This window comes from Manis javanica, chromosome 11, assembly GCF_040802235.1.
Source record: "Manis javanica isolate MJ-LG chromosome 11, MJ_LKY, whole genome shotgun sequence".
Lineage (NCBI taxonomy): Eukaryota > Metazoa > Chordata > Mammalia > Pholidota > Manidae > Manis > Manis javanica.
The window spans coordinates 26,018,391-26,043,800 of record NC_133166.1 but is presented as its reverse complement, the minus strand read 5'-3'; the positions used below and the strand labels follow the sequence as shown (position 1 = coordinate 26,043,800).

The following is a 25,410-nucleotide window of genomic DNA, read 5'->3' as shown; positions in this document are numbered from 1 at the left end:
TCTTTTTATGCTTCACATGTCCTTCTGGTACACCAACTTTATTATATTTATTTTACTAGTCAAATCCAGTAACTCTGGTAGGTTTTCTTCACTTTTTCAAAATTTATTTCTCCCTCTTTTCTGAGTCATCTGTACACTTGTATCCTCCAGTTACTTACTCTCACTTCTTCAGGTCTGCTTATTTACTGATGCTCTTTATTGCATTCTTATTATTATCGTTTATATTCTCTATGTTCAGAATTTCTATTTGCGTCCTTTTCATAACTCCATTTTCTTTGGTGAAAAACTTGATGTTCATTAAATTTGTTCCTCTGTCCATTGAATTGCCTCTCTACGTTTTCTTGTATCCATTTTATTTCTTCATTAACTGCTATTTTAAACTCATTGTTAGATAACAATATCCTGTACCTTTAAGATCAGTTGCTGAAGGATAATCATTTTCTTTTTGTGATTCCAAATTTCCAGCATATACACATCTCCTTTTGCATTTGAAGTAACAGACACCCCCCTTGTTAAGGATTTGTGTTTATTTTGGTGATACAATTTTAAGTCTGGCAGTAAGAGAGCTTTCTTTTGTATTCCAGAGGAGGCACTATAGATGACATTTGTGGCAGTAAAGATTCTCCTGCTGGAATCGGCTCTCTTGGATGCGCTTGTGTGTGTATAAGGAACTGACAACAGAGTGGGGGAGGCGTGGGCTCAGCTCCCATGGACTGGTAGAGGCAACCTTAAGTGGGTTTCTCAAATCAAGATCCATGATCAGGCATCCTGCTGAAATCCCAAAGGGAACAGCAGGAATGACGTTCTCATCTGTCTCCGTCCCTTTCTCTCCCCTCCTCTAGTCATGGAGATCCTCCCTCAGAAACCCAGGAGCTGTTGGACAGTTGCACTGGGTCAGGGAGTCCTCTGAATCTGCCAAAATGTAGCAAATTACACTGTTGTCACCTTGGCGAATTGCTTCCTCTCTTCTGCCTCCAAATTCCTCCTTGTGTGACTCCAGTGGCAGGCTGGATTCTAGTATCAGTCTGAGTCACCACAAATTTTCTTTCTCCTATCTGTACCCACCCAGTTTGTACTTCCAAGTTCCTTTTTTCCCAGCATAGTGAGTGGGTATGTCAGGCTCCCTGAATCCCTTGAATCTATAGCCCCCACCAATGTCCTATCTGCCTGTACTCTGATGCACAGGTGGGTATGAATGTGTATAATGCTGAAGCATCTAGGTTTGGTTATAGATATTCAATTAGTTTTAAATCAAAGGAAAGAGAAAAGAATGAATTACTCAGGCTGCCATGATTCTGATGCCTCCTAGCTTTACAGTGTTACCCCCTTGTCAGATGATAAATAAATAATAGCATTTCATGAGCATATATTGACATTTGTGTGTATTTGTGTGTGGAAAAGTACATATGGGGAGGGTTGGAATCACACAAGCTAATTTTAACTAATGTTAGCTATTTTAATGTTTATTGAAGAGTTTTGTTTCTCTACAAGAGCCTTGCGACAAGTTGAGAGCCCTCAAAATGTCTCATGGAATTTCAGTCACTCTCACACATTCATATGTTCTTCAATCGGTTTATTTTTTTTCTTCCAAGTAAGACTGATTATCAATATTCTGAAATTATAGAAATTCATGAAAAGTGTAGTCTTATTATGCACACATTAAGAATATTCAGACACTCAAATTTTGACATAATATGATGATGGTAGTGATTGCAATAATAAAAAAGCACAGTGATTCTAATTACAAATTACTTAAATAAAATATTAAGAGTCATGCCTGTATATTTTAAATTGTTATGACAATAAAAATGAGTTTGAAAGTAGATAAACAGAACCCTTAATTTCCATTGTTAGAGGTTACTTCTGATACATTTCTTAATAAACATTTGAAGGACACTTAGGAAACAGTTTGGAAAATACATTAGAACATAAATATTCCCATTTTTAGGTGACATTATATAATATTCACTAAAAGGATTATTATGTAGTTTACTATCCTTAATATCATAACTTTTAAAGGAATTGTCCTGTTTTTGAAAGTATATGTGTTTTTATATTACAGGATATGATGCAACAAATACATATGTAGAGAATATTTGATGCACTTTTTTATTTTATAATGTTTTTATTAATATGAAATTCATACTGTATAATTACCCATTTAAGTCATTCAAAAATGTACAGGTGAGTGGCTTATAGTACATTTAAATGCTGTGCAACCAACAGCATTACATAATTCCAGAAATCTCCATTCCTCAAAGAAACTCCATAAACATTAATCAGTTACTCCAAAAACACCTGACCTTTCTAGCTCCTGACAACTAATTTGCTTTCTGATCCAGTAGACTTACTTATTCTGGACATTACATATGTGTGAAATCAGAGAACAGGTAGGCTTTTATTCTGGCTTTTTACACTCAGTAAATTTTTTTACAAGTTTATCTATGTCACAGCATAGATCAATATCTAATCCCTTTTAATGGATGCATAATAATCCCTTTTGTGCATATGCCTCAATCTGTTTACATATTCAGCAGCTGATGTACATTTGAGGGTTTTTTTCCCCATTTTTTGACTAAGAATGCTACTACAAACATTCATATACAAGGTTTTGTTGTAACATCTGTTTTTAATTATCAGGGGCTGTGATTAGACATTGAATTGCTGGGTTATATGGTTACTGTGTTCAGCTTTTGTGTAACTGTCAGAGTGTTTTCCACATTCAGCCTGTCTTTGGATTTCTTGAGACAACACACACCATTGTGTATTGTTTTTTGATGAAGATCTTTCTTGACAAGCAAGATAACAACTATTAATTTCACCACCTTTTCTCTTGAGTTTTCATTTTCATGACATTCTTTATATACTAACTGAAAAGCTGCCACAGTGACATTTTATTTAGTTTTTCTAACAGTAGTCATGATTGGAAATATAATGAATAAATATGTTAGAAGTTACAAAAGTGAGCCCCTTGTCCATGTTAGTTGCCTTTGCTGTTTAGCCTCAGAACCTTATGTAAGCTCTGTCTGAGCTCCTTGTTTTTGAGTGCATACACCATGGGGTTGAGGGCAGGAGGGATGATGTTTTCTAATACATTGAGTAGAACTGGGATAAGGAGAGCTGTCTTTGGTGCAAAATAGGTGATGGAAATAACAATGACGACTGTGTAAAACAACAGGATTAGGATGAGGTGGGAAGTGCAGGTACTTAGGGCCTTGGATGCAGCTTCTGCTGAGTTCAGCTTCAATACAGAGTGAAGTACCAGAGCATATGATAAAATAATCCCACCCAGGTCGCTTCCCGTGAGGGTCCAAGCCAGAATCAGCTGGTAGAGCTTGTTAATTGTCCTGTCGTCACAGGACAGGCTGGTAACTCCAAGATTAGTGCACAAACAGTGCTCAATTTGGTTCTGTGAGCAGTAGTGTCTCTGAGCAGCCAACACGGGCACTGGGATGGTAGTTAGGGTATTTCTGAGTGCCATGAACACAGTTGCTTTGACCACAAAAGATTCAGTAATTACTGACGGATAGCGTAGTGGTTGACAAATGGCTACATATCTGTCTATAGCCATGCAGACGAAGATACCTGACTCCATGCACATAAAACAATGTATGACATACATCTGAGCAAAGCACTCTGAGAGGCTGATGACTTTAGCATTGAACCATAGGATGGCCAGAATCTTGGGTGTGATGTTGGTGGCCAGGCCCATGTCTACCACAGCCAGGACCCCCAGGAAATAGTACATAGGCTGGTGCAGTGCTGCCTCTTGTTTGATGGTGAGCAGGATTAGGATGTTGGCAGCAAGAGCTAAGAGGTAGAGCAGAGCCAGGGGCAGGGAGAGCCAGTGCTGCCACTCATGAATGCCTGGGAACCCCATCAGGAGGAACTCAGAGACCTGGACGTTAGATCCGTTGGAATGTCTGACATCCTGGAACATCTTTCACTATGAGGAAAAATATTCAATGTTACTATTCCTAATAATCTCTGTGAAGTCACCCTGTTCCAAAAAGTTGAAAACAATTTTCGTGTTTCTGAAGAGAGGCATTCTTCATTTTCCTTACCCTCACCCTGCCACTGACATTTATTGGACATTTGTAGTGAAAGAGGACATGTAGTAGCATGCTCTATGTTTTATAGCAGTTAATCATCAGAAAAACTACATAGAGTATATCACATTATGTCCACCTTCTCATAATTGATGAATAGAGAATAAGAGTTATCAGAACTTTCATCTTTATCTTCCAACATAAATCATGGAAGCTGGAAAAGAGAAAAGTGATCTAATATCATAGGCTGGCCTCTTAGGTTTGGTTTTGGTAACTAGTAACTCTCTCAGAGACATAGTGGATAGGCTGAGATTATTCATTCATGGGGAGACATCTATGTAACAGATAGGACTGTAGAATATTGAAAGAACACTCTATTCATGTACATGAATTTTTTAAGTCTCCATGAATATCACTTAATTTTAATTAAAATATATGATGTAATTGAGCATACCCATATTTTAGTGAGGAAAATGATGTCAAAAATTGTTAATGAGCTGACCAAAATCAAATAATATAACACAGAAAACTGTTTTTGGAATCTCAGTATTTTTTAAATCCACTTGATTCTGGCTTTGAGTAACTTTCCCCTACTTGGACCTACCTTTTCTTCATGGAGCTGTGCAGATATTCACACTATAATGAATAAATCAGACCTGATAGAAAATGAGTTTAAGTAGACGTTTTGAAATTAAATTACCAATTATCAAATGACTCTATATCTAAGCAAATTAGTTGATTTAATTATGTTTAATGTAAAAATGGATATAATATTTTCATGTTCTATTTTATCAAGTGTGTCAATTTTTTATTTGTTTGTCAATATTTCAAATAGTAAGGACTTAATATAAAGACAGAGATTATTTGAAAAATATTGTGGTTAAAAAATACAGTCACTTGAAATAGATTAAAGACCTAAGTATAAAACATGAAACCATAAAACTATTAGAAGAAAACATGCAAAAATCTCTTGAGCATAAGCATAAGTAATTTTTTTCTGGACACATCTCCCCAGGAAAGGGAAATAAAAGCAAAAATAAATAAGTGGGACTACATCAAAGAAAAGAACTTCTGCACAGTAAAGGACACTATCAACACAAAAGGCCAACCTATATAGTATGGGAGAATATATTCACAAATGATGTATCTTATAGGAGACTAACATCCAAAATGTATAAAGAACTCATACCACTCAACACCAAAAAAAACCAAATAACCCAATTAAAAATAAATGGGCAGGGGACCCAAGTAGACATTTTTCCATGAAGACAGACAAATGGCCAACAGGCACATGAAAAGATGCTCCACATCATTAATCATCAGGGAAATGCAAATCAAAACCACAATGAAATATCACCTCATACCAGTCAGAATGGCCACTATCCAAAAGACAGTAATAAGTATTGGCAAAGATGTGGAGAAATGGAAACCCTCTTACACTGTTGGTAGGCATGTAAATTGGTGCAGTCACTAAGGAAAAGAGTATAGAGATTATTTAAAAAACCAAAATAGAAATACCATATGACTCAGTAATTCCACATCAAGCAATTTACCTGAAGAAAACAAAATCTCTGATTCAAAAAGATATATGCACCCCTGTGTTTATGGCTGCATTATTTACAGCAGGCAAGATACAGGAGCAACCAAACTGTCTATCAACAGATGAGTGGATAAAGAAAATGTGGTACATATACACAATGGAATACTATTCAGCCATAAAAAATAAAGAGATCCTGCCATTTGTGACAACATGGATGGACCTAGAGGGGATTATGCTAAGTGAAGTAAGCCAGGCAATGAAAGACAAATACCATATTATTTCACTTATATATGGAATCTAAAAGCAATATAAAAAAACTCAACAGCAATAGACACATAGACCCTTAGAAGTGACTGGTGGTTACCATGGGGGAGGGATTGGTGTGGGTGGGTGAAATAGTTGAAGAGGATAAATAGGTACAAAATCTCAATCATAATATGAATTGGTCACAGGGATGAAAGTACAGCATAGAGAATATAGTCAATGGCACTGTAATATCCTTCTGTGTCATAACTGCACTAGTTGGGGTGAGCATTATAACTGTCAAATCACTATGTTGCATACTTGGGACCAATATAATATTGTATATTAACTATACTTTAATTGAAAATATAAACAAAATAGTCTACAGAAGAGATATATGGATGTAGACTTAATAGATATACTCATCTTAACACAAGTAATGTCATTTCATCATATATGTAAATTGTGAAGGTAAATCAATATACATATATTTATTTAAATATGTCTATTCTGATTCATTACTTTATATTCATAATACATCAATTTCAGTTGTGTATTTTTATAATTTTCCTTATTTTTCCTTTAATTCAGGTTTATTCTCAAATATATTGCAATCCTTACCTACTATTTCATACTTAATGAAACGTTTTTAGAAAGCCAGTTTGAAATTCCAGGTGGTGAATGAGTTCATCAATTTTTAGTATTTATTCTGTGTGCTATGTAGGGACCTCTTTGCTTCATTGTTAACATTCTTAGTTTCAGTGTTTACAAGTTTTTTTCTCAGGGACTTCAATCTTTCAGGAAAGAATCCGTCAAGGTGCATTCTGGAGGATAATATGCCTGGCTTCTACGCTCTTAGTGTTGAGTAGTTGAAGGACACAGGGCATCTTACACTTATATATAAATATTGAACTTAACCCTCACATATTTTATGATGCCTGAACTCATAGACCTATTAAAATTTCTTCCCACAGTAAAGTTCCAGTCATCATAAGAGTACCGTTAACATTGTTTAGAACAGATGAATGAAAAATATCAAATTATTGCCTATTCAGTTTTTTCACCTACATCCGTGTTTCGTCTTTATGTATCCTCTCCAGATGACAGATTAGGGACTACAAAAAGCAACTTGTTTGGGAATAACAAAGCAACACAAGGCAAACTGGTTAATTAGATTCTCTTCAAAAACTATTCTGGTGTTGTACAAAAAAGTTCCTAAAGAAGTAGATAGAAATGGCAACTGAGGGAAATGGAGGAGATGCAGAAATGTTTCAAAGAGAAAAAGACAAATGTGTTAGACCTGAAGCAAGATTAGGATTCTGCCAGATCAGTGTTGTCTTCTGTTGCTGTTTGGTGTTTCCTACACTGGCATTTTTAGCTTCCTGATTTGGCAGTCTCTATTACATTTGGTGCCTTTCCCAGCACTACATTCAGCTTCAATTATCACCTTCTTTGGGAAAACTCAACTTTCTATATGAGGATAGAGAGCCGCCTTTTAAATCTTCTTAGTGTGATATAATTGGAAAAGTGGCAGGCTTTGTAGATAAGGAATTCATTTGCTGATGGGTCAATCTCTTTTAATTTTGCCATCATGGTATTATAAAAGCCTATTTATATTCCTAAGTCAATTATAATTTTAATAAACCATTAGCATTTGGACCTCTTGTATTTGTTTATATTAGCAGGGTCTAGCCAGATATTGTTCACATATTAGATGTGAATGATTTATTTTGAGTAAACAAACAGGTTAATGTGCAAATGGATCAAATTTCATAATAGACTGTAAGAATTAGTATATTATAGTCTAAATATTATTTTTTTTGGAAACCACAAGTGACCACCAGAAGTAACAGAACTACAGTGTCTGTATCATAAAGAAAGAGAAAAACTAAAATTCTAAATGTTCCTTTAATGAAATAAATAAAACAAAAGAAATAAAAAGAAAAACAGAAAAACAAGAAAACAGGCAAAACAATTATTGTGGTTTGGGTAATAAAGATCAATTAATGAAACTATATAGGTCATATTTCATAATGATTTTATATACAAAAATACACCATGAGAACGCATGCATGCATATCAATTAAATTTATATTTCAATATTTTTCAATGTGCAAAGGAAACCATACACAAGCATCACGAAGCTTTTCTTCATTATCAAAAATCTTATTAACACACCAAGCACATACCCCAAAACCAGATTAGATTAGAAAATATTAATGTCAGACAAAATAGGAGCAAAACCAGTAAAAGTTGTATCAAGAGCACTACTGAGAAATAATAGATGATATGATCAACACAGCTCAATTAAGGCTGATTATACCAAACTATTTCATCTCCAAGTTTAATATGGTTTTCCACCAGCAAAATAATAAAACTCTAAAATTATCTTTTCCACTTAATTAGTCCATGGTAGAGAATTTTAAAGTGGGGAATTCATTTATATCTTCACAACTTAGTAGATAATCCTTAATTTTCTGTTTAGCAATATTGGTATGGACTTAAGCTAATAATTGCAAGACTAACAAAAGTCTTGTAATTTGCACTACAGGAAGAAGGATACCAGGAGATTACAATGTAGAATCTGTTCCTTACATAGTGAAACTGTAATCAAGTTTATTTCTGTCAGGCTTATTAATTTATGCTTAATGTTCATATACATTACATTTCCCACATTTCTTTTTAAAATTATCATCAAGAAAGAAAAAGGTAACAACTCATATATATGTATGTTGACATATACATGCACACACACACATATATATGATTTGCTGTGGTAATATGATAGGCTTTGAAGTATGTTATTGAAAAATTATGACGAGTGTATAGAAACAGTAAGAGATGTTGAAAAATAAGATCATTCCCCATTCCTCATCCCAATACTTTTGAAAAGTCAACTCTTAATTCTAATGTCCATGTAATTGAAAAAAAGTAGAAAAATAGGGAAAACATAGATATCCATAAACTGAGAACAGGAAATATATCTCTGAGATTACTTGTGCTCTATTCTTAAGAATATATTTACCATATATGAGATAAACATCCTACTATGAACCTCTTATTTCGATTTGGTAATTCTGCTGTTATTACTAAAAATGGTTTTATTGTTACATGTGAAATTTAGGTCCATTTTTAATGCATTTGCAAAACCCTGTTAAAGATCCAAGCTTATATCACGTAGTATAGTACTAACTACAAATTATATTAGATGTTTTACAAAACAGATTTAAGATGGTTTTGACACATTACAACTTAGTTTTTCTGCAAGGAAATAGGCTCATGTTACTGTGGGTCAGCAGGTATAATGAAGTAGCAACATGAACACATGAATAGCAGCACTTATGCCATATAAATTATATGTCATCTGTTCTTGAACCTCATTCTCACACCCCACAGACAATAAATGCATTTCCTCACTAGATGGTTATCAATTTTATGTCCCATGGTCTTCTCTCAATGACAATGGGTTCCTTCCAGCAAGTTTTACTACATAAATGGAAGAAACACAGTCACAAATAAGCCTCTCTAGAAATGAAGCAAGTATATTAAGCTCATATCTGAGAACACTGGGAGGGCAGGTAGGAAGCAGGAATGTGACCAGGACTGAGAATTCTCCTCTAGCTATTCCACTTGTCATGAGAGTGATTCAGAGCCAGCCTCCACTACAACAGAACCAGTGTTTCCTCTTTGGTAGGCAAATAACATAGATATTCATGATCAAGATAGAAAGTTGTATTGAATTATAATCTGAGAATTAAGGAAATAAACATTTTCAAAAAAACCCAATCTTTTACCACACTTATGCCTTCAACTGGCTGGATGGAATCAAGCTGTGTTTCTGAGAATATAATAATCGATTCACATACACTAAAAACCTCTTTCCCATTGTTTTTGAAGTCCTTCAGTATCTTACTTAGTTTTTGGAGAGCAAAACAGTAAGCCAAATGCAGCTGTGTCCAGGTGTTCAGGATATTGGCCAAACACATCATGATTCTACTTATATATGTACATGCACATCAGTCAAACATAAATCCCTTGATATCTGCACTAATGAACTGAATATTTAAAGAAAAATGATGTGTGCTCTGTATCCCAAGGGGATATTATACAACATCAGAGACACAGGTACTGGTGTGGGGATCAACAAATTCTGTCCTAGAAGGAAAACAGGGGAAACTTTACATTCTTAACGCCTTTATAATGGACAAATAAGACAATAATTTCACGTGCATGTATCTATATTGGTGTGCTTGTGTCTGAAGTAATGCATATAGAATGAGAATGACACAGGCAATTTTAATGAAAATCAGAAATTTTATTATTTATTGAAGGTTTTTGTTTCTTTCCCTGTAAGGCCCTTGAAGATACAAGGTGGAAACACAATGTTTCAGAAAGTTTCAATCACTCTCATAAACATTCATATGTTCATCTATTTGTATTTTTTCTTTCAAGTGATGTTTATGAATATTATGGCATTATAGAAAACCATAAAAAACTCAGGCTTATTATGTATATATATTATGTCAGGAATATTTTGTACCCAAATTTTGAGATAATAATCATGGTTGATGGTAGTAAAAATATAAAACAATAACTTTCTACTTTTATAAGACTTTCATTATTAATAAAAATCAGTGCCTTTATGTTTTTATTGACTTGAAAAATAAAAAGGAGTTTAGAAGTAGATAAATAGAACTCATATTCTACAATATAGAGGTAATGTGATACATTTCTTAATAGTCACTTGCTACATGTGTTTTTTTAAAAAGTTCAGATAATACTATATTAAAACATAAATTCTGCCTTTTTCATTTGACATTATATAATAATCACATTTAAAATAAGATTATTCAGTAATATTATCATTAAATAAAAATTATCTATGTATTTACACAATTTCTTTAACCACTTTTTGTTTTTAGACATGGATTCTTTTGTTTTATAGGAAATGGTATAATAAATACATAGTGCAGAACACTTTAGCACTGTTTTTTCCACTTTATCTTTTTTCATAGGTGAAATTAGCATACCATATAATTAACCACTTAAGCCATTTTAAAAATGTACAGTTCAGTGGCTTTTTGTACATTCACAATGCTTTCCAACCATGAGTATTATATAATCCCTGAATATTTATTTCCATTACCTCAATAGGAAACTCCACAATTGGTAATTAGTCACTCCGTATTGAGGTGTTCCTACTGCCCCTGGCAGCAACTAATTTACTTTCTGATTCAGTAGATTTACTTATTTTGGACATTCCATATAAATAGAATCATGAAACATGTAGCTTTTGTGTCTGGCTTTTTTTGTGTAGCATGTATTTTCAAAGTTCATCTGTATAACAGTGTATATCAGCACTTCATCCTTTCTATGGATGAATAATAATCCCTTATATGAATATGCCTCAGTCTGTTTATGCATTCAACAGCTAATTAAAATTTGGGTTTTTTCCATTTTTTTGTCAAAAAATTCTACTATGAACACTTGTGTACAAGTTTTTGTTGTAACATCTGTTTCTAAGAGTTTTGGGTATATACTTAGGAGCTGAATTGCCGAGTCACTTGGAAATTTTGTTCAGTGCTCTGAGTAACTGTCATTCTGTTTCCACATTTATGTATGATTTTACATTCCTACCAGCAATGCATGAGGATTCTGTTTCGACAAAATCTCCAAAACTAGTTACTTTAAATATATATATATATAGGCAGTTTGGGGAATATGGTGGTATCTTACAGCTTTGATTTGAATTTGTTGAATGACTAATGAGGTTGAGCATGTCTTTATGTACCTGTTGGCCATGCATCCCTTCTTTATAGAAATATCTATTCAAGTCCATTTAAAAGATATGAAATACATTGGAAAGCAAATAAACAAATGGCAGGAGTAAGTCTTATGTTATCATAACTACATCAATATACATGGATTAGACTCTACGATGAAAAAGAAAAGCTTGGTAAATAAATGTTCTAGCCAGGGCAACTAGGTACGAGAATGAAATGCATATTCTACTTGTCTTCTCTTGGGTTCCTTGAAACAATCAGTCTCATTGTGTTATGATGAAAAGTTTACTTAATAGTTAAGATTTCAAATACCATTTTCATCACTTCTTTTTGAAGTTTCATTTTTTTTGCCACAGATTTCTTTTACTAACTGAAAAGTTGCCACAGTGTTCATGTTCTTTAGTTCTTCTGCCATTTACAATGATTGGAGACTATATATATATAATGGATAAATAGGTGGGCAGTTACACAAGTGAGCCCTTTCTGCACATTATTTGCTTTTGATGTCCAGTTTAAGAACCTTATGTAAGCCCTGCCTGAGTTCCTTGTTCTTGAGAGCACACACCATGGGGTTCAGGGCAGGAGGAATCACATTATGCAGTATTTTGAGTATAACTGGGAAGAGGGTAACTATCATTGTTGCACTATGGGTGTTGGAAATGACAATGATGATTATGTAGAAGAATAGGATTACGATAAGGTACGGAGTTCAGGTATTTAGGAACTGGATGCAGCTTCTGCTGAGCTCAGCTTCAGCACAGAGTAAAGTATCAAGGAATATGATATAATAATCATGCCAAGGTCACTTCTCATGAGGGTCCAGCCCAGAATTAGCTGGTAGATGCTGTTGGTTTTCCTGTCATCACAGGATAGGCTGGTGACTCCAAGAGTAGTGCACAGACAGTGCTCAATTTGGTTCTGTGAGCAGTAGTGTCTCTGAACAGCCAACACGGGCACTGGGACAGTAGTTAGGGTATTCTGAATGCCATGAACACAGTTGCTTTGACCACAAAAGATTCAGTAATTACTGATGAGGTTGACAAATGACTACATATCTATCTATAACCATGCAGACGAAGATACCTGACTCCATGCCCATACAATGTATGACATACATCTGAGCAAAGCACTCTGGGAGAGAGATGGCCTTAGCATTGAACCATAGGATGACCAGAATCTTGGGCATAATGGTGGTGGCCAGGCCCATGTCTACCACAGCCAGGACCCCCAGGAAATAGTACATAGGCTGGTGCGGTGCTGCCTCTTGTTTGATGGTGAGCAGGATTAGGATGTTGGCACCAAGAGCTGGGATTCACCATTTATGCCTGGGAACCCCACCAGGAGGAACTCGAAGACCTGGACCTTAGATCTGTTGAAATGTCTGAGATCCTGGAACACCTTTCTCTAAGAGGAAAAATATTCAATATTAATATTCATCATGTATTTTTTCAATTGCAAGAATTAAACAGTTTATGTGTCCATGGTTCTTGTATTATTTATGAGGAGGTGAGAACTACTGATAGATAAGCATGTAAAAAATGTAAAGGAATGGGGCTGGAGAGAGAGTCATGTCAAAACAATAAAGGGTTAGAAGAGAATAATGGATATTTTACCAAAGCCAAAATAAAGTATAAAGTATAATCATGGGTATTGGAAAACAGGAAACAAAGAGTGCATATACCTTTAACTGCAATAATTATTATAGTGTATACTTGCCAATTGAAAAAGAGTTCTCAGATGACAATTTTTAAAACTCTGTACTATTTCTAAGACACAAAATACAAAGCTGGAAAACAAATGTATATAATGAGTCAGATATTCTTACATAAAACAATTTGACAATATCAATATTAGATATTTTTAAAGGATTACTGAAGTTAAAAACAAATTATACAGTGATATAAGGAAAAATTAACAGGAAAATATGTTTGTGACTTGCCTAAATCCAAACTTGTAAACTTAACCTGAGAGAAATTCAACTAGAAAATGACAAATTCAAGGTTATGGTAAGAAATTTTAAGATATTTTTCTTTAAATGAATATGAAACAAAAATTGGTAATGATATAGATTTGACAGCACTATTAACAATTTGTACCCAAAGGATTAAATATAAACCTACAAGCAAAAAGTAGACCATTTTACACACACAGGTATGTGTATCAGCTATGTTCTAGGTCATAAGTGAGAAATAACAAAGAATTAATGTCACAGAGGCCAAAGACACAAAAAGACAAGAAAATGCATAGATAGCAGTTGTATGAAGCAATAAATAAAATATAAAATAATTGAAATCACAGAAAGAACAAAAAAACAAGAAAATTAAAACTTTAGAATATGGTTAAAATATTTAATGTATCTATAACTTTGGAGGCATATATTACAAACAAAAAAGTGTTAATGAAGCAGTGGACTAATCAATTAATATAAAGCATTATAATAACTGACTTCGGAGTAAACAAAGAAAACAGAATAAAAAATAAGACAGTGAGGTAATGGAATTGGCATAAGGTAATAAGAATTCCCCCCAAAATAAAAGACATCCTTTAAAGAAACTCATAAAATACGCACAACCTAAGAAAGTATTCAGTGGGAAACAAAAATAAAAAATTGAGACATGGCATTTGGAAACATTATTTTGAAATATTAAAGAATATTGTAAATTACTTTATGACTCAAAATTGAATATTTAGGAAACTTACAATGTTTTGAAGAGTATGTAACTTATCATAACTAATTAAACAGGTAAATAAACTGAAACAGAAGTTGAAAATGTATTAAAAACTGAAAAATTTGCCAGAGAATTTAAGATATAAGTCTTATATTACATCTTAAAATATAATTTACTTCTTAAAAGATACAATTACTACCTTATATATATTATTCAAGGATTTATAAAAAGGAAAACTTTGCAACTGCTAAATTATTTTAAAGTGGAAAATGCATTTCAAGAAGAAATGTTTAAGACTATTTTGATTATAAATTTCAACTATTAAGAAATCTAATTATTCAGCCTATAAAAATAGATATATCATGAATGACCAAGTGTAATTTAGCATTAAAAATATATTCATTGTAATTCACTGTGTTACAATGTTAAGTAAAAAATATATATGTATGGGGGCAGGAATATACAAGATTATCTCTGTATCTTCTGCACATTTTTTTTTCTTGAGGCAAAACCAGTATAGCATAAAATGTATTATCTTAACCATTTTTGAGTGTGTAGTTCAGTGACATTAAATACATTCACAGTGTTGTGCAACTATCACTACTATCCATCCCCATAACTCTTTTCATCTTATAAAACTGAAACTCTGTAACTATTAAGCAATAACTCTTGATTCTCTCATCCCCCCACCCCCAGGTAACCATCATTGCACTGTATCTCTTTATGATTTTGACTACTAGATATCTCATATAATAAAAGATTTGTCTTTTTGTGGCTGGCCTACTTCACTTAGCATAAGATACTCAAGGTCCATCCATGTTGCTGCATATTGCAGAATTTCCTCCCTTTTTAAGGCTGAATAATATTCCACTATCCATATGCTTATATACATCTACCCCACGTTTTGCTTATCCACTCATTGGTTGCTGGCCACTTGGGTTACTTTCAGTTTTTATTAGTGTGAGTAATGCTGCTATAAATGTGGATGTACAAGTATGCCTTTGAGATCCTGTTTTCACTTTTGGGGGTTATACACCCAGACATGGAATTGCTGGATCATATGATAATTCTGTTTTTTTTATTTTTTAAGGAAGCACCTATGCTTAATTTTGTGTTGAACCTAATTGCTCTAAAAAATAACATTTATTAAAACATTTTTTTAAGCTAAAGGAAAATCAATATGGGTCAGATAGGTCAGAGAAATATTTGATTTTATCTATTTATGATTTTTAAAAAATTAATTTAAACCAGGCCAAAAAAAGGAACTTTTGTAATATGGTAAATATTATGTAACAAATTTAAAGATTGTTGATTTAATGAAGAAGGCAGGGGTGCCCACTCTCTCAATTTCTATTCAACAGTGTTCTGAGGATCCAAAGGCTAACAGATTAGGAAGGAAAAATATGTGGCTAATGTTGCAGAAAATAAAACTGTTTGAAGTAAGAAATTAGGAAACTTAAGACAAACCTATAAAACATGAAAGTTATTTGGAAGAAAGCTGTGTTATATGTTTTTGCAGTAGACTGTATTTATTTATCCACTTATTTGTGCTAAACATAAACATAGCTTGTCAGATGTTTGAAAGAAACTAAGTGTCCTTTCAATTATGGTTTTCTATTGAGAGCCACCAAATGAATGTATCATTCTTAAAGTTCAGCAAAAATTCAAATATTCAAATATAACTCTATGTGGTCTTATGAACTTAAAGAATTATATATGCCTCTAGGATTCTCTATTCTAATCTATAAAATAAGACAATTTTTATTTCTAGCTCCTGTGGTTGGGTTAAGAATTACGTTCTATTAGAATCCTTGCAGTATAGGAGAAGAATTAATATTTATGTGATCAATTTAAATGAGGTCCTCAATGGCTGTTTCCTTACTCTGACAGTGGCCATCAAGGCCTGATACCATAAAACTGCTTACTAGGACTCAGAAAGCTAAGAAAAATGTATGAATATGTACAGAAAGTCAAAGGGGCAGGAGAACAATCACAATACAGCCAGCTAAATCTTGGGCTTGGAAAATTTTGTGAAGAATTACAAAGACACAAAGTATCTAATAAAAGAAAATTGACAAAACAATGAATATGATTCTAAAGAACATTGGTGTTAATTTACTTTACTAGGTTTTTTTTTTTACTTATTAGGGCATAGTGGTTATGGAAATTATATTCTTTTGTAATATCAAAATATTTTGTAAGATTTCCCAATGTTAGATTATTTTGACACACAGTATCTTTCATGATTTCTGTGGAGTCATTGGGGGTCAAGATGCAGATGCTCCTGTCACAAATGAGTCCATGTCTTCTATAAGGCATCTCCAAATCTCTGCAAAATATTAAAAGACTGGCTCAGGCCCCAACTACATGCTTACTGTGGGGGTGCTATACTCAACTTGTATTAGGTGATGAACTTCAGTATAACTAGAGCTGGTTTATAGCTATTGCAGGCAGACTATAGGATTTTGTGGCCAGTGGAGAAAAACTCAGGTACCTGCTTTGTGAAAAGAAAACCAATTACCTAGAGCTGTAAATCCCAAGTCAGCGTGAAGTCAGTCAAACCCAGAGGATGGATGTCAGTACTGAAATCACATCATTTAGCTAACATCCTTATTTGGGTTTGATGGAGCTAGCTTTTATTATATACAGGTATAAAGGTTCTTAAGTGTCTAAGTTTCAAGATAGCTTTCTTTTTAAAGAAAGCTTTTTGAAAGTTTTTAAGGAAAAGCAGAATATAAAATCTTTCTCCCCTATCTTTTTTATGTTTTGCATATACAGAAATTGCAGCGGGATTTTTCTCTCAATTTGTGTCTCTAGGACTTGTCCAGTTGTAAGAGAGGACCCTCTGAAAATAACTGGGTTGCTGAGCTCTAGATATCAAATAATACTGACTGATAAACCACCAGAAAAATAGAGACTTAGAGTTCTTGCATTGTGTTGTATTTAGCTTAGGTAGTCTGAGCTCTGTTATATCAAGGGAGGAAAAACTGTACTCTCCGCTCTCTGAGAGGTTGCAAAGTAGCTTGATTCTCTTAGGCATAGTCTTCAGGAAGATTTCAATGAACCAACTCAGTTCTACTCTCCCTGACTTACCTCACACAGACATACACACATCAGAAAAATAGATGATTTTATAATATTCCATATTGATACATACACATATTTTAATATCACAGAGTGTACACAACATGCCTTCCAAGTTATTTCCCACAATTGAGAATTTTCCTTTATGCAAGCTGCATTCAGGACTACTTATTTCATAATAAAAATAGAAAACAGTTATATAATACTTCTTATATACCATAAATTATTCTATGTTATATATTAAAAATTAATCCTTATAATAACCTCTATGGAGTTAGGTACCATTATTTTCTATTTATAAATGAGGAAACTGATACATATAAATGTTAAGAAACTTGTCTAACTTCACGTTTAATATGTGGTGAAATTGAACTTGGAATTCATGAGCTATTTCCCATTCATCCTCTGCTTCCAGCCATCTGGTATTCATTCCTTCCATTGTAGTTATTTCAGTTAATGTATTTTTCCATTCTGAGTGGCTCTTTGTCATATGGTCTATCTCTTTGTTGAATTTCTCACTGAGGTCATCAATTCTTTTCCCCAGTTCAGTGAATATCTTTATGACTGTTACTTTGGATTTTTCATCATAAAGATTGCTGATCTCTGTTTCATTCAGCCCTTTTTGTGGTGTGTTATCTCATTCTTTTGTTTTGAATATATTCCTCTGCCTCCTCATTTTCTCTGAGTTTCTGTGTTTCTTACTTTGCATTAGATCAGCTATGCCTCCTGGTCTTGAAAGTAATGGCTTATGAATTGGGCATCCTGTGGTACCCAGAAGCTCAAGGCTCTTGGGTCACCAGTGCCTAGCTCTCTTTTGCAGCTGAGCCACAGTTGTAGTTGATGGACTGTGGGCAGGGCCTGTCTTTCTGCCTGTCTTCAGGCAATTGCTTATCCCCATAGCTTATCTTTGTATGTGCACTTTGTGTGATGTGAGGCACTTTTGCTGGGATTCATTGTAGGTGGGGCTGTCTTCTGCCTGCCGGTTAGTAATGGCAGGTGGCTGCTGTACTGACTGGGCTTGGCAGGGCAGACACACCATGGATTACTGGGAGTGAGCCAGAGTTCAGAGTTAGCTCCTGCAAGCCCCTGACAAGCTGGGCTGAGGGAGGGCTGGGAAAGGGCTGACTGCCTTTCATTTCTCCTCCAGAGAGAGCTCCCTCTGACCTCTACCCATCTGGCCAAATTCCTGCTGCTGATAAATCTTTGAAACTGCCACTTTTGTGTTTGGGCTCAGCAGGACCAATAGAACATGACTGTCTTCCACAAGCAACAGGGCTCTCAGCCCCCTCAAAGTGCTCCAATTCTACCTGGCGTTCAGCCCCATTAACCACCGAAGCCCAGTGCAATGTGGACTCATATTCCACATGCAGATTTTCAGGACCAAGTGTACTGGATTCCTGAGTGCTCATCCTCTCCCCACTTTTCTCCCTCCCCACTTGTGGGCTGGAATGGCTGAAGGGCTTGGCTCCTGACAGATCTTGGCTGTTCCCCTTCGCCCTCCTCAGCCTGCTCCTCTGTTTGTCACCAGCTGTGGTGATCTGTTCTGCAGGCTTCACGTCATTTACAGGATTAGGTGCCTGTGCTGTTGTTTCCTCATTGTGTATGTGGGGGGAGGTTTTTACCTTGCTGTCCTAATCCATCATGCTTCACCACACATCCCATTTCTTTTACAAAATAAGAATGAATTTGGACTCTTACCTTATACCACATGTAAAAGTTTATAATGGATCAAAACCCTAAATATAAAATAATATGCTATGTATTATACATAGTATATTATTTAATAATTATGCTATTATATAATATACTGATATATATATATGAATGATATAAGTATATAATAATATATATTATAATTAATATAAATATACACCTAAAAATATACATATAAGAGCTAAAACTATAAAACACAGAAAAACATAGGGGTAGATTTTTATGACCCTAGATTTGGCAGTGGTTTCTGAGATAATAAGCCGATTTCTTGAACACCAAAGGAACAGAAATAAATTAGATTTCATCAAAATATTTTTTAAAAAGACAACTATTATAGACTCTTGGGCACTTTCAAGAAAGAGAAAAGATAATTCAGAAAATAGCTGAAAATATTCACAAATCATATATCAGAAAATAGTCTATAATGCAGAATATATACAATATACGACACCCCCACCAAAAAAAAAACCTTTAGAATAACTACAGAAACCATTTAAGTAGTTTGAGTATACCAGGCAAGCCCAAAGCCAAGAATAGGTGCACTGAAATGAGGTAAGAAAAGTTGTCTTATTTCACTTACATCAGCCCCCTTCCCAAGCTTGCACACCTTACTGCAACTGGGAAGAAAAGCCCAACTGGCAGCTTTTTTCTTTGGTAGCGAAAGACAACAATGAAATGTGCATCCAATGTTCCAGTTTCTCAAGGGTCTGTCAGAGAGACTGGTTTCTGCCTCCCCTGACTCAGAGACCTGACAGAACCAGCATATGTATGTCCACTGTTCTGGTTTTCTAGGGGGCTGCCCAGGGACTGTTTTTTCTTTCCTGACTTGGAACAATGACAGACCTAGTGCACTTTGGGTGTCTGGGGGCTGCTGAAAATAAAAGAATGCTTAGCAGTTTATTGTAGTGCCTGAGTACTTCTCATAAGCAGACTAATATTGGAAGGTAAGATAGTAAAATCTCTTGAAAAAGAAACCAGTGAACCTCCCTAATTAGGAGAGTACCGCTGAAGCCCAAGAAGATGCATCCCCGTAAAAGGTTTGAGAGATCCCCAGAATGTTTAGCCAGGCTGATATGTGAAGGTCTTTCCCTATACAAAAACAGTTCATAAAGACTGAGAGAGGTAGTTGTTTTTTCAAGTGCACACATCACAAGAATAATAATAACTGCAGCATAAGAAAAACTAAAATAAATATTCAAACACTGACCCTAAAGAAATGGAGATCTGTGAATTACCTGACAAAGTATTCAAAATAGTCATCTTAAAGAAGTTCAAAGCACTACAAGACAATACAGATAGACAATTAAACAAAATCAGGAAAAAGGTTCATAAACAACATGAAAATATCAACAGATAGAAACTTTTTAGAAAAAAATAAAAATTCTGGCTGAAGAATCAAAAAACTCACTAGAAAGAATAAACAACAGATTTGATCAAGCAGAAGAAAGAAACAGGAAACCTGAAGAAAGTTCATTTGGTATTATGGAGTCAGGTTACTACAGTATCCATACAGTATGGTACTGACATAAAGAGACATACAGAGGAATGTAACTGAATAGAGACTCCATAAATAAATCTTCATGTATATTGTCAAATGATGTTTGACATATGTCAACACTATGCAACACTGTTTGTTAAATATTCTCTTTAACAAATGGTGATGGGAAAACTGGACATCATTATGTAAGAGAATGAAGTTGGACTCTTACATTATACTTTATATAAAAACTAACTCAAAGTGGATTAAAGATCTAAACGTAAGACCTGAAATTTTTTAAATCCTAGAAAAAAACATAAGAGAAAATCCTCATTAATTTCATTTGTAAATAATTTCTTGGATATGACACGAGTAACACAGGCAAAAAAGCAAAAAAAAAAAACAGACAAATGAAACTACATTAAACTTAAGAACTTCTGTGCAGCAAGGAAACAAACAGCAGAGGGAAAAGGAAATCTGTGAAATGTGACAACATACTTGCAAATCATATATCTGATAAGGAACAATATCCAGAATATATAAGGAAGTCTTTCAACTCAACAGAAAAAATAATCTAATTACAAATAGGTAAAGGACTTGGATAGACATTTCCCCTAAGAAGTTATGTAAATAGCCAACAAGCACATGAAAAGATGGTCAAGCTTACTGGTTATCAGGAAAATGCAAATCAAAACCACAATGAATATCACGTCACACATGTTATGATGGCCACTATCAAAAAAAGAAAAGAAAAGAAAGAAAACAGAACCAATGTTGGTGAAGATGTAGAAAACTGGAACACTTATGCTTTCTTAGTAAGAATGTAAAATGGTACAACCTCTACGCAAAAGACTATAATTTCCTCAAAAAATTAATGACAGAATTATCATATAACTCAGCAATCATACTTCTTGGTATATGTATCCAAAAGAAGGGAAAACATATTCTGGAAGAGATATTTGCATGCCCATGTTCACTGTAGCATTATTCATAATAGCCAGTAAGTAGAAGCAGCCTAAATCTTCATAGACAGTTGAATGGATAAAAAAAAACAAGGCATATACATATAATAGAATGTTATTCAGCCTCAGAAAAGAAAGAAATCATGTCATATACTACAACATAGATGAATCTTGAGGAAATTGTGCTGTGAAATAAACCAGTAACAAACAGTCACACTGCATGGTTCTGCTTATATGAAGTATCTAAAGTAGTTGAACTCACAGGAGTAAAAAGTGTAATGATTCAAGGTGGTAAGAGGAAAGGGAAGTGACGAACTGTTGATCAGTAGGTATAGTTTCAACTTTGTAAAATGAAAATGTTCTAGAGATCTACTGCACAACAATGTGAATACATTAAGCTCTGCTGAACTGTACCCTTAAAAATCATTAATACGGTAAAGTTTACATTGTATATTTCTACCACAATTAAAACAATTTTAAAAAGTGGTCAAACTCTTAGAAAATACAATAGTGGTTACCAGTGATGGGGAAGAGAATGGAAAGGGCAGTTGTTCAATGGATATAGAGTGCTAGTATTGCAAGATGAAAAAGTTCTAGAGATCTGTTACACAACAATGTGTATATATTTAACACTAATGTACTGTACACTTAAAAATGGTTAAAGTGGTTATTATGTGTTTTTAGCCATAATAATAAAATAAGAATGGGTGTTGCTTTTTCTCATAAATTGGTAGGATGACATAATTCTTTTTCTTTAACCTGTCAGTCTGGTATTTACACTGGTTGATCATTGAGTACTGAAGCAGCCTTGCACCTTAAGAATTAACCTCACTTGACCATAGTGTGTAATTTTTAACATTTATTGTTTAATTTTGTCATTTTTAAAGCATTTTTATGTCTACATTCATAAGTGATATTATTTTATAGAATTTGTTGTTCTGTCTTTCTCTAGTTTGTGTATTGGAGTAACACTAGGTTTATGAAAATGATTTTGAAATATTCCCTTGCCTTTTATTTCTTGTCAGATATTGCATAAAATTGGTGTCAATTCTTCTTTAAATATTTGATAGAGTTCTCTAATGAAACTGCCAGGCCCTGCAGATTACTTTTTTTTAGTAGAAATTCATTTTCCCTAATAGTTCCAAAGTTATTCAAATTACATCTTTAATATTAAGTAAGTTGTAGTCACTTATTTTCTGAGGAATTGATTCATTTTATCTTAGTTGTTAAATTTATTTGTTTAGAGTTGTTCATAGTATTTCCTTATTCTTTAATGTCTCCACAGTCCAACATGATATCCCATTTCACTCTTGGTATTAACTGTTTCTTCTTTTTTCCTTGTCAAAATTGCTAGAGATTTGTAAATTTTCTTTTCAAGTACCAAGCTAGATGCTTTGTTGGTTTTCTATTTATTTTTCTGTTTTCAATTTCATGATTTCTTTTCTCATCTTTATTATTTCATTCCTTCTACCTGCTTTGGAAAATATTCTTAGTCTTTTTTATAGATTCTTGAGGTGGGAGCATAGATTATTGCTTGGAGAACTTTTCCTTTTTCCTAACTTATGTAGTTACTACTCAAACATATTCTTTCAACAATACTTTAGTGTGTTCCAGAAATTTTGATAATGAATTTACTTTTATTCAATCAATGTATTTTTTAAATTACCCTTGAGGCTTTCTCTTTGACTTATGGATTATTTAAAGTGTCTTGCTTAGTTTTCAGGTGTTTGCAGATTTTCTTGTTATCTTTTGTTATTGCTTTATTGTTTGATCCTGTGTAGTTGGAAAATACATAGTATATGCATTCAATTCTTTTTAAATGTTTTTTGGCTCAGAATAGGTCTTTCTTGGTATATGTTCCATGGGCACTTGAAAAATAATATGTGTTTTGATATTGGTGGGTAGATTATTCAATAATTGTCCATTAGATTCTGTTGATTGGTGATATAGTTGAGTTTTTCTATATCCTTGTGATTTTCTGTGCAGCTTACCTTTATTTCATTCATAGTTGACCTTAATATTTCTTCAACATAAGCTTAGAACCACAATAGAGTTATAAATTTTTCTTCAATAGCCAAAACATATTTTATAAAACTAAAGATGAAAAAAAATTTATTGTTTTTATCCATTTCTTTTTTGCTTACTCTGTTCTTCTTTCCATATTACAAGGTTTCTTCACTTATATAATTACTATTTGGATAATTTTCTTTGGACATTCAGTTGTTTTCTAGAGGAGAGAAAATCAGATGACTAACTTACTACCAAACTACAATCCAGAGGCTGAAATCTCATTATACTATTGACCACATAGGGTATTTACTAAATTTTCCATCAGCAAAATGATATTGAGAAAATAAAGAAATTTTGGTAATGATGAGAAAAATACAGCATATATTTTCCTGAAGGAACTATCAACTGTCTTTCAATTAGATATTCAAATCACCATTTGAAAAAACGACACTGGAATCTGGCAGCAAATTATCTCTTTCTGATTTATTCATTTCTTTTGATAATTTACTCAACTTATCATTATCTTTTGTCCATGGAAATTTGAGTTAATGATGAGACTAATCCTCCACAGGGATGAAGATGTGAAAACTCATAGGGTGTGAGGGTCCATTCCAGTGATTTGGGAATTCCAAAGACATTTAATGTCCCACTCAGCTTCTTCCCTTTCCATGACCAAAATTGTACTCTTAAGATGTATCATTAGACTCTGATTAAAGAGCCAATGATTTCCTTCTCTCCTTCTTCCATCTCTTCCACTAAAATATCCCATTCATGCTCCGTGGTATTTGGTACCCATAGAGCCTGAAAAGGATCCTTACGATGCAGTCTCATATCTGCTTCGTTTTCACCCCAAAGACAACAGGGTTCATAATGGGAGGCAAGAGCAGGTAGATATTGGCCACGATGATGTGGCAAGATGGAGGAATTGTATGGCTCCCAAAGTGATTTAAAAAGAAACAAAATAAGGCAGGACTGTAGGAGAAAACAATAGCACAGATGGGCAGTACAGGTGGGCAGTGCAGGTGCTGAAGGCCTTCTGCCGAGTGCCTGCTGAGGATAAGTTGACCACTGCCCAGAGTATCATGGTGTAGGAGACTGTGATGCACAGGATGTCAAAGCCCCTGATCAGGAAGACAGTCGTCAGACCATAGATAACATTGGCCTTGATATTTCCACAGGATAATTTGGCTACAGATAGCTGGTCACAGTAGGTGTGGGGAATTATATTTCCTCTGCAGTAGGGCAGGTGATTGGTAAGGAAAATCAAGGGTATGATGAGCAACACTGCTCTCAGGAAAGTTGCAAGCCCAGCCTTTGCAATGACAGGTTGGGTGAGGATAGCTGAGTAGTGCAGAGGATAACATATGGCCATGTAGCAGTTCAGGGCCATAAGCATGAGCACCCCAGACTCCATCTCTGTGGAGGTATGGACCAGGAACATCTGGATTAGGCATTCTTCAAATTTGATTTCTTTGAGATGAAAACACAAGATGCAGAGAGATTTAGGGATTGTACTAGAGCACACGACAAGGTGAGTAAAGGAGAGCATAGCCAAAAAATAATTCATTCAACAAACATGAATAAGGCTGGTGTCACATCTGTTTGGTTCAGAATTATCATGACTAAGTAGGTATGATCAATAAGAAGCTTGTAGCATTTTATTTTTATTTTTATTTTCTTTGGTTTTTTGACCCTCCCAGGTTTGGAAAAATAGAAGAAAAAAAAAACTCAGCTGTAATTTCTTTTTTTCTCAGTCTCTTCTCCCTGTTAAATACTGCATTTTAATATCCAAATTTTAAGAACCAAAATGCTGGGAGATGTTTGCTTAAGTGTGGTTTAAACCAAATATGCAGTGTTTGTTAATTTACTGACTTACTAAT

General features: G+C 34.2%; 1 protein-coding gene and 2 pseudogenes across 1 annotated transcript; all 3 read right to left on the bottom strand.

Annotated features, from left to right (window-relative positions):
- Positions 1–2,980: 2,980 nt before the first annotated feature.
- LOC140844220 (olfactory receptor 56B2-like) lies at positions 2,981–3,940 on the bottom strand. The gene has a single exon (XM_073215697.1). The coding sequence runs from the start codon at positions 3,938–3,940 to the stop codon at positions 2,981–2,983; it is 960 nt and encodes a 319-aa protein (XP_073071798.1).
- An 8,165-nt stretch (positions 3,941–12,105) lies between these two features.
- LOC108407093 (olfactory receptor 56B2-like) lies at positions 12,106–18,777 on the bottom strand (annotated as a pseudogene).
- A 5,580-nt stretch (positions 18,778–24,357) lies between these two features.
- Positions 24,358–25,097, bottom strand: LOC108407094 (olfactory receptor 52N4-like; annotated as a pseudogene).
- Positions 25,098–25,410: the final 313 nt, after the last annotated feature.

Excerpts from the sequence above, each read along its gene's own strand:
- LOC140844220 (XM_073215697.1), bottom strand. The coding sequence starts at position 3,940 with ATGTTCCAGGATGTCAGACATTCCAACGGATCTAACGTCCAGGTCTCT.